Raw genomic sequence first — 10,927 nt, 5'->3', positions numbered from 1 at the left:
CCTGTTAGGTTTCCTAGAAGAGGCAGTAGGTAGATAAGCATATAACTGAACTGAAATGTGCTTTGCTGAGAGTTGAGTTAACCTGCAGCAAAATGCAGGTTTGGGGGATGATTAATATCATATATAATTTGTGATCTGATGAGCTTTTAACATTCTTGAGAAACAATTTAAGTCATAACTATGAACTAAGATCATAATAAATGTCTTCTTTGCTGGACTCTGCTTCAAGCAGACAAAAGATCCCTGTCAGGAAGTCAGACCTGATTCATATACCTAATTGGTAGACCACTGGGGGTTCAGAATTATTATGATCAGTATTTTGTGATGCATCAAAGAAATAAGATAATGCCAAATGCATGGTAGATAAGCATTTGGTTGAATAGCTCTGCTCAACTACATGCAGATCCAAGGAGATAATGCCAATTCATGAGCAAAAGAGAGATTGGAAGTTACTTATCATTGTAGTATAGTTAGTGTAGGATTGATTTAGTTTGCAAAGTCTGTATCAAAAATTTTCAGAGGATTAGTTCCATTTTTCACAGTAGAATCAAAATATCCACACCAAAATAATAATTTTATCATCTAGTAAAGAAATTAATTTGGTGGTGGTAATAGCAAATAATAATTTTATTTCTTGTTTCATTAAAATAAATAGAAGGAGACAAAAACAATATTAAAAAGAGTTTGAATGATTATTTTAGGTATTTCCAAAGAAATTTACAAGGCCAAGAACTGGATTTTGTTCTATTACACTGCCTAACTTTGAGAGAGTTTGAAGGCTATCAAATCAAGTTAGATCTGTTCCAATACTTGTTATAGGATGATAATATACAGATCCTTAAATTGGTAGTATCATATGTTCAGAGTTTTGTGAACATAACAATCAAAACAATATGATTATAGATCTTAACTTTAGCAGTAGTAACAAAAAATTAAGGATATGAATTTGCATTCATTAACACTGGAAATGGTTAAAAAGAATACCTAATAATTCTTCTTAACTCATTATATAGCCTTTTAAATACTTATTTTTTGAAAATATGGCACTCTGAATACTTAATTGCTTGTGCTGAAAGAAATTATTGTTTTGCTTGAGATATGTTAGAAGAGGTTCAATCATTTAAAGCTTCTAACTCAAACCCATGGGACTGCAGTGTGATGTAGGCCCTCCTCTCCATTTCCAACAAGCATCTTGAAGGTGTTTGACATGATGGTGGAGCTATTTACCACTACCTTCCCCACCCTCTCCCTCCATCCTCCACCCTTATTCCCCACCTAAACACAAACATTAGATGCTGGCACCTAAAATCCTAAAATAATCCATCTTGAATTGGGGAGCCAAAGTCAAACTGAACCACAAAGATCAGCTTCTTGTCAGTGTAGTCATAACAAGTCAGTGGCAGTGAATTAAATTCCCCTTCATTTCTCTCTCTACTGTGGGGAAGAAACTGCATGTGAGAGTGAAGAGTCCAAGAGAAAGAGGCAGGGAAGCTTAAACTCAAGTGAAAAATGGAAGAGGACAAGCAGGTGGAAAGGTAGTGGTGTCAGTGCTCCACCACCTTCTTCCCCTGATCCAAATCACCTCCCCATCTACCATCCCATCTCCAAATCACACCCCATCTCCACTTGCTGTCTCTTGGTGGAGCTGAATCCATTCAGGATAAGATAAGAGGCATATGTGGGGAAGTTGCATTGGCCCTTTCAGCTAGCTGGACCTTATATTTTTCTTTCCCTCTATTTATGCTTTGCAGCTGAATCAATGTATGATTTGATGGTGTTGATCCATTCCTCCTTGCTGGTAAAGCAAAGGTTACTGCTTGCTGGTAATTGCAACTCTTGTTGAGCTACCTTATGAGCCAGGGAACAAACATGGTGTGAATAATTGGATTAGAGGAACAGGATTAACTTTACATTGACATGGACCTGCAATTAATGAGTTGAAGATTTGAAGAGCATCATTCTCTGATGGATCAAACTCGATGATGACATGGAATATCGATGTCAGGGAGAAGGTAGAGGAAGCTGTTGGAATTAATGGAGGAATGGAGGACAACACACAGCAACACTTAATATCAAGATGGTGTCATGCTCTGTTTTCAGAGCATTATATATATATATATATATATATATATATAAGATAAAATGAATTTTCGGTTTAATTTCGAATTAGAACAGCAAAAATATTTTAGATTACAATATGCTCAGCAAGACAAAAATAAAGGGGACAAAAAGGAAAAAAAAAAAAAAGGAAAGAGAGAGCAGTAATAGTTCAAAGTTGGTAGAAACTCTGCCGTTGACATCAGTCGGTGCCTGCGGCGCCGTCGACGGCGGGAGCGACGTCGTCTCCGGCGGGGGCGCCATCGCCGTCGAGAGCTTGGAGATCCGTCGGGACGCACTCCGACTTGTGGGAAAGCTTCCAATCCAGAGCCTGGCACGCCCTGGAGCAGTAATTGACTACGCCGCACACCGAGCATCGGCGGAACTCGTGCCGGCGCGTCTCCGGACGGCCGCAGCCGCTGTAGGAGCAGAGCCTCAGACCCTCCGCAGCAGCCGCGGCCGGCCATCCCCGCTCCCTGAACCACTCCACCAGGAACCGGTTGGCCGGATGCGGGGCCGGCGCCGGCACGTTCCAACCGTAGTCGCTGAGGAGGGGGCAGCACCCTGGTGACGTCGCACCCGCCGCTGCTGCGGCCTGGCGAGGCTGCTTCTGCCACGCGGGCCAGGACGTCATGGCAGCCGCGAGCTCCCGGGCGTTGGCCTGGACCAAGAAGCGCCGGCCCTCGGCGACGTTCCGACGGACGCCATAGCCGTCCTGGAGGCAGTGGCCGAGCTCTCGTAGGGCGTCGACGTGGCCGAGGAACGCTGCACGGGCGCACAACGCAACGCCGGCTCGGAGATCCTTGTCATTCTTGGAGCCTCCGCTTCCGTTGAATTGGATTACCGACAACGAATACAGTGCTGCCGGGTTCGATCCGATCGCCGCCCTGGCCATCAACGACGCGCCGCTCCCTCTGTTCTCCAGAGCGTAGAATCGAATCTGCTTCCATAAAAATTCCAACTTTAGCTAAACTCCCAACATTTCTTCAATCTCAGTAGCCAACGAAGAAGTCATACCATTCCCAACATATAGCTCGCTTCCAGGTTCCCGCAATCGGCGCAGCGCTTAAGGAATCGATGCGACGAATCGGACCACGTGTTCGCACGAACGCCGAGGCATCCTGCGCTGACCTTGGACAATACCAGCGGATGGTGCCCCAAACCATGAAATCGCTTACATCTGTTGCAGATACCCAAAAAGAACAAAACTTTACTCACAACACCAAACAAAGATACGATTTTGGGAGGATCAAGCTCGAAAATCACATCACAAAACTCTCTAACAAAGCGAGGCCAGATTAGTGTTCGTACGTCAACATGGCGCTGATAAGATCCAACGGGCGACGAGCGGAGGAGCTGAGCTTGGAAAGCACGGAGACGACGAGATCATCAGGAAGCCCATCGAAGTAATCCGCCCTATCCTCGACCTCCGCCGGCGCCCCCGCGGGGGCACCTCGCGGCCGTTTCCGGCCGCAGGACTCCGCTCCCCGTTCCGTTGCCCGGCCTCCTCTCCTCTTCCTCTTCCTCTCCTCCCTCGGCGCTCCTCCGCCGTCGATCCGCGGCCGGGCCCTCAGGCATTGGGAAGCACTTCTGGTTCTCCTACGCATCTCTGCCTGCGATTGGAGATGAGTCGGACACGGAGCTCTACGGAGGAGGCGAGGGGGGAACGGACGACTATTTATCCATTATTGGCAACAGGAATCCCGACCCGACGACTTGTAGTAAATTTGATGACTATTTTACCCATCAGAAACCCACAAATTACGAAAATGGAAATCTCTTATTAGTGTTTTTAATTAGGATTAGATATTCCTTTAATTATAATCCCACAAGCATTAAAACAACAACAAAAAAATAATGATTTTTACATTAAAAATTTTATTAATTGATCCAAAATTCTTGTACTTCATAATCTAATGTCTTATTTTAGGGTGCATTCAAAGGAATCACTCAGGTTAGTGTTAGGATTTCCTTAGTAATATCTATTTCTTACCACTTAATTTAAGATTGTCAAATGCCCTAATTAAAATGGCAGTTACAGTCAACAAGAAATGAAACGGTTTTAACGAACTCAGGTGGGATGAAATATGTGGACAAACTATTTCTATCTTGCAAATAGAAAAGGTTGGTTGGTTTTCTATATGTGGAGAATGGTTTCACTTCCAAAGCACCCAATTCAATTAATCCCAAATATTAATGACAATGGAGTTGAAGTTAGACTTTCCATTATTTGGAAGAGGTTGTTGAGGGCCTCATGTTATTACTCCTGAAAATATTTGCTAACAATAGGATTAATTTTCTTTTAAGAGTCAAATGAAATAATTCAGAAAAAAATCTAATTTTAAATTTTACATATGGGTGCAAAGGTTGTTTCTATAACTTAGAAAACACATGTTAACGTTATTTGCGGGATAAAAAAAAAGAAATAGTTGTGTAAACTCATTTAGTCGTAATCCAAAAAGTCAAACTTTTACGACTATAATCGATCATCATTTTATCTTTCTAATACTCATTAGAGAGTTAAAAAGTGATAATACTACATTGAAATCATTCATTTAAAATTTTAAATGATGTCCAACAATAATGACATTTTGATTATTATTATTATTTTAATAGTTTTAGGAGGGAGATACTTTTGTGTCTCAAAAGTTGCATCCCAACAACAACTTTAATGTTGTCATTTCTCATCTCACAATGTCTAATATGTGTGAGAAAATTATATTAATATTATTATTATTAATTTATTCTCTTAATTTTATGTCATAACTGTTATTTCTTAACAAAACGAAAACATATTAGTGATAGATAAATACGGAATAAACTACCATCGTCGTAAACTCGGGATCACACAAGTAAACATGAATAAAATATTTAATTAACATATAAAGATAAATGACTATGCAAGATTGGAGAAGCACATAGATGCATTAAATCTTCAATAAGAAAAGCTTAAAAAACACTCAAGATGATGTTGCTGATGAGCAAAGAAACAATGGTTAGTGTGACTGACATATGGACCTGTCCTTCAACATGGCTGTGAGGCAAGTACTTAGTTACTGTATACTGAGAAATGTTGGTGGACACTTGGTGTGGGTCTGCAATTTTCTAGATTTAATTATAATATGGAATCAAGAAGATTATAAAGGATTTCATTTGATTATTTTAAGTATCTTTTAAGATTTTGGTAGTCAAAATAGAGTCAGATCAGTTAACTGTTATGTCAGGAATAGTTTGGAGTATTTTCAACATGAAAAACAAGATATGCATGATAAATAAAAAAGACATCAATTGGTATGATGATTTCCTTTTCCTTAGATTCTTTCTATCCTAGTCCCAAAATCAATATCAATATAAATTATAAATCTAATTCTGAATCTTAGTATAAGACAAGAATATTCCAAAATAAATCTAGATAGATTTCTTTATCATATGTAATCTTGACAAGATCTCTAAGCAAGAGGGTGAGAGCTTGAGATCCTAAGACAAAGAATGTTTTCTTTTATGATTTATGATGATCTAATAGATTTGACCAACCTGTTTAATCATTTATCTTATATTCTTTCAAGTAACCATAGGTAGTCCCTAACAATATTGTTTATTCGATTTTTTTTTTCTTGATTTCCTTCGAGAAGAAAAAGAAAAGAAGAAAGCTATGATCACATTAATATTTATTTATGTGAATTGACATAGACAACCTAAACCTTAATATTGGAGAAGACATCCATCCCACTTTAATCAGTGGAAGGAAACTTGGCCTCGATCAAGCACTCTCTGTTACGTTTCTTTCTCTTCCAAAGCCAACACACCATTTCCTTGGAAGACTCCACAGCTTCAAGAAACCTTCCTGAAAGCAAGTCAACCTCAGTAGTCCCCTACATTTCCATAACTGGACCAAGATTAACGCTAAGGAGGGATCTCTACACACAAAAACCTAAACGAATGGCATTGCTTGGTTTCCTCTCGCTTCTGGTGTTTCAGTTCAGCAAGCAACTTCTCGTGCTGCTGAACTTTGTAGCTCGCATCCAAATAAGTTTGTGTTGGAAGTCCAATCACAACCACAAAATGCAATCAAGTTGAATCCCAAGGCGGCAAGTCTCAACTACATAGGTAGAAATTGCGTGTTGTGTGGTATGTTCATCTGTATTGCGTGCTTTGCTTGAATCTTCCCGGGCACAAACCTCTTGCAAGTTCTTCTAAGTATCAGAAGAACAGATATATGCATGAATGGGAGACATCTAAGTTGGAAATAATTAATGATTGATTAGAGAAAAAAGATAAATGAAACTCCGAGGATCAATGTATATGATCTTACTCATCGACTCTATTTCTCCATCATTTTCTAAGTGTAATTAAATTTATTAGATCAAAGATCAAACTCTCGGGTAAGTGAATTCGATGCACCTAATACATCCACAACAAAAAAATTATTTTAAATGTAAAAATTATTGGATGAAATTTTAGACTCTTGATTTTTGATAAGCAAATTTTGTATCGTAAAATCAGACCAATATTTTAGGTGTTTCTTTTTGTTGGACGAGATTTCTCGTACTAAATCTTTGTAAATGAATTATTCACATCATTATCAAAGTAATGATTTAGGTACGAAAACATTATCGAATGAAATTTCAAACTCTCAAACTACGATAAGCGAATTCAGTACATCTATCAACATTTTAGATGCAAAAACAACTTCTACCTTAAATTTCATACGACATAACAACTTGAAATTGACAATATAAAATTTTTTAGTATAGCAAAGTTTAAATGAGAAGTGGAAAACAATATGTTTAGGTAATGAAAAGAATGCCGTCCAAACAACCACCATCTACAAATTTGTATCTACTGGAATCTAATATATATATATATATATTGGCTGATGCATCCTATGCTTGGTCTTTATTCCTACACATTTTAATTTTTTGCACTATAAACCAAGATAAACTAGCCATCAACTCTTTTTCTTTTAATTAGCTTTAATTTAATCATTCAATTGCTTGATGAACTTGTTTTCCAATGACTGTAGTTTAGGAGCATGCATGGACCCATTAGTCAATGATTGATAAAAGATGAACCCAATACAATGTTGACAATCTATAGTTTCCATCTTACTTAACATCTACTTGGAGTGTAGGGGACAACCAATGGAACTGACCAACAAGAAATAAACAATCCTTGTCCTTTACTGTTTGTGCTTCCATGTGGTCCATGACATGAAAAGAATAGATTTGTCCACTTAATAGATCAATACAATCATCCAAAGCAAACCAATTAAGACTTGGAGAAAGAAAGATTTATGAAAGGTCTAAAGTATTATCTTTAGAATACTAAGATAAAATAGCCATAAAGGTCTTAATAATATAAGATAATATCAAATTATTCATTTAAGAGTAAATCTATATGTACCCATAATATGCCCACAATCAACTTCTCTTTCTTGACATAATTTGGATCACATTAACCATGTCAAATGATGATCTAAAACAGTTGGGAGAGTGATAGAAGATTAGAGAGATCACATAAGGGATATAAAATAGACATAACCTCAAACCAAACATGATCAACAAAACCTACTCCCAAATAGTTGGGGTGGATACTAATTTGTTAGTTCATAATATGGGGATAATGCGAGACTAGGTACCTGTTCTTGGTTGAATGCTCCATTAAAAAGGTTAGCACAGACAAGGTCTCAAGGCTAAGGCATTTGGAAGGCACCGGCATGGGGTCATGTCACCCTAAAATAAGGAACCTGATGACCATGATGAGACCAACAACTTTTTTTCTTTAGTGCTAGCAAAGTTGCTTAAGCTTAAGTACATCAGGATGCAATAGAAAAGTTGTTCTTATCTTTGAGTTGCTTACCAATGTGCCAAGTCGGGAAGTTTCCACCTAAATAGCCAGGTCCAATGTATTCATGGATTCAAGCACAAAGGGGCATTAGGCATAAACAATAGTGCTGCAACAAGAAATTAACCTGCAAAAATGACAAAAAGATTATGTTGATGATGCACGATGAAGTGAAAAAGTGTATCACTTGAGCATTACCATGTTTTATCACTTATCCAATCTCAGATTTGACTCATGATCTCTAAACATTTGTCAGATCATGTTAGTGGAGGAGTCACGATCCAATCCATTGATCAAGCACTATTGATATGTTCTTCTGTGGTCAATGCCCATCTGAAGCCTTTTCAACATATGTTAATCGAGGCAAAACTAAAAGCTGATAACCATGTCAACTTGTAAGTTACTCACCAAACTTACTTTGAACAGCCTTTATATGTTATTCAAATTTTTCTCATCATCCTAGGCCATGTATGCATGGGACAAAACCTCATCCCACTACGACCACTTTCCACCCTATGCACCTCATCTGCTCATCTGGTCATTCCTCCAATTTATAGCCTCACAACCAGCATTTTATCCAACTGATGGAATTACCCAGAGGAATCACAGCAAGACCAAGATCCTGCACAGGACTGGAGTCTTGGTTCCCACGTTCTTCACTCTCTGAAATGTTTCATAATTGATGTACCATTGTGCCACCTTTATCATGTACCATTTATTGGCTTTGTTGTGGCCTCAAGATGCACTTCTTTGCCAGCTCAATGACCTTTGGATCTTATACCCTCATTGTTTTAGTGTTGTTGCTGCTTGTATGGTTAGTGTAAATATATATCACATGCTCAATAATTCATCAACTAAGATAAGCATCCTATGTTTCCTTCCCCCCTCGTATAGTCTTTACAATCAAATCCATAAATAATGCTAAATATATATAACACATGCTCAATAATTTATCAAAAGAGTAGCTTTCTATGCTGGCTTGCCCCTCAATTCAGAAGGGGATGATTGATGATCTTAAATGATGCAATAGCACGCACCTTGTGGAACTTATTTCCTTGCCATATTCATAGCTGTACTGGGAATTATAGCAAAGTATGTATAAAAAAAATGATTAAGTTGGCAATAATATTGCAACTCTTGGTTCTTGGTGAAAGCTAATCCCCAAAATTTACCCTTTAACAAATCATATTAATGACATCTTTAATCATGAGGTTAATGGGGAGAAAAGAACAAAGGAAAAAACAAATGTTATAATGGTTCCAAGCATTTGGATCCTCTCTTTCTCTATCTCTGAATGTGTGTATCAATGTTTTTCTCTCTTGTTATTTCTTCATTATTTATTTGTATCTTCATCATCTCTTTGAAACTTACATGAAATGAGATCAGCTCGGTCATCTGTATATATCTTCAGACTGTTTTCAGTTCTCTATTATCAAAAAGTTTGACAAAGACACTGCAACTAATGCACCTCCCCATCCCAAGTTGAGACATCCAGTGATAACATAAAAGTATACATCAAAGAGGAATGATCTGTTAGATCACATGCATGACTACACACAGAGACACATTGGTTAAAGCATTTACAGTCCATGACAAAAAAAAAAAAATCATTGCAGAAGCTGTTATAATCATATGCAACTTAGTAACACTTGCAGGAAAGAAACTTGTAATTTATAGAGGACTTCTCGAGCTACGTCAGAAAGCTTTCTCAGGTAGACTGAGTCCACAAAATTGTGGCTCAACGTATTCAAGATACAGCCCGTAAGGTTTAGTGCCCTTAAGGGCAAAAACTGTACTTGCTCCTTGGAAATTTGTGAGCTAAACCCAAACCCCTCTTTGCATTTGTTTTGGTTTCAGAAGTGAAGTCAACTTGGGCCAAGTTTACTTTGGGCCGAAGGCTTAGCAAACTTGAGAGAAACCAATTCAACAAAAGCATAGACCCAATTTCTCCTACAGTCTCCAATCACACCCACGTTCACAGTGGGATGTAATTACATATATCTTTTACGTGATTTGTTTTCTAGCATGCATTGATCAAAAGTGTTTCTTTATTTTTTATCAATATTTTACATTTATGATGTCACAAAGTTAGGACAAACCAGTTTCCTGAGGATTACATGACATTCTAATACGTCTAATGCCTCACAAGGGGTCCTGTATAAACATACACACATATATAGTCCAATTATATTGATTCACTTCAACTGATCTTAATCATGCATACTCTTTAGAAGTTTCTCCACCTGTGTGTTTCTAAAGAAAAAACACAATGAGGCTGGTTATAGAAAAACATTCAGTGGGCTGAGTTATCTTTGAACACAGCATGACAAATCACTAGGGCAGAAAAAAAAATCTTTCCTCTGCATACTCTTTGAACATACGATGTAAGATCCATTCAGATATGTAAACAACCACCTGCATTTCAATTGCCTTCATAAAGAGCTAAAGCATAATGATGTCCACTAAAACTTCCTCCTAGGCATCCACAAAATATTTGTACCTCTTATCAAATAGCAACTAGTTCTTGTTGATTGCAATATTTTCAGTTGAGACATTACATCAAACAGTTCATACACACTATCTACGAGAACGCTTCAGCACCAAAAATTAAAAAGGTGTTCTTTTTTCTAGCGTTGAAGTTGGGAAGGAAACCTGTGAAGTCGAAGCCGTAATCTAAATGCATTTAGTGGAAAAAAAACGAAATAAAAAAGGACGGTTATACCATGTCGAAGATCGGGTTCTTTAGCCGTCATGCCAAGGTGTGCGTGCCCGAGGAAGACTAGAACGGGGTTTCAGATGTAGTGGACGCCGGATATATCATGGACTGGACAACGGATTAGGGTTTCCATGGAGGCAAGGAGGAGACGAGCGGGAAAGGGAAGATTCGAGAGACACGAGAGGAGAGGGCGGGGCGGAAGACGAGGGATCAGACGAGTTTGCTTAAATCTTGACCGTTAAATTTAGATCAATGTCTGAGATTAAACTT

At 38.3% G+C, this 10,927-nt stretch overlaps 1 protein-coding gene across 1 annotated transcript; it reads right to left on the bottom strand.

The window, feature by feature from the left end:
* Nucleotides 1-2,133: 2,133 nt before the first annotated feature.
* Nucleotides 2,134-10,849, bottom strand: LOC135674552 (F-box protein At1g67340-like). Its single transcript, XM_065184500.1, has 5 exons — nucleotides 7,957-10,849; nucleotides 7,736-7,843; nucleotides 3,409-3,710; nucleotides 3,115-3,277; nucleotides 2,134-3,037 (listed from the first exon to the last, which is right to left on the bottom strand). The coding sequence occupies exons 3-5, from the start codon at nucleotides 3,702-3,704 to the stop codon at nucleotides 2,300-2,302; spliced, it is 1,197 nt and encodes a 398-aa protein (XP_065040572.1). The 5' UTR covers nucleotides 3,705-3,710; nucleotides 7,736-7,843; nucleotides 7,957-10,849; the 3' UTR covers nucleotides 2,134-2,299.
* Between the last annotated feature and the right edge of the window lie 78 nt (nucleotides 10,850-10,927).

This window comes from Musa acuminata, chromosome BXJ1-5 (genome assembly GCF_036884655.1).
Source record: "Musa acuminata AAA Group cultivar baxijiao chromosome BXJ1-5, Cavendish_Baxijiao_AAA, whole genome shotgun sequence".
In the NCBI taxonomy this organism is placed as follows: domain Eukaryota; kingdom Viridiplantae; phylum Streptophyta; class Magnoliopsida; order Zingiberales; family Musaceae; genus Musa; species Musa acuminata.
Note: the sequence above shows the minus strand (reverse complement) of the source record. Positions and strands in the feature narration are given on the sequence as shown.

Excerpts from the sequence above, each read along its gene's own strand:
- LOC135674552 (XM_065184500.1), bottom strand. The coding sequence starts at position 3,704 with ATGCGTAGGAGAACCAGAAGTGCTTCCCAATGCCTGAGGGCCCGGCCG. Across the intron at positions 3,278-3,408 it reads CTTATCAGCGCCATGTTGAC|ATGTAAGCGATTTCATGGTT; the intron begins GTACGAACACTA and ends TATCTGCAACAG. Across the intron at positions 3,038-3,114 it reads CGAGCTATATGTTGGGAATG|ATTCGATTCTACGCTCTGGA; the intron begins GTATGACTTCTT and ends TTATGGAAGCAG.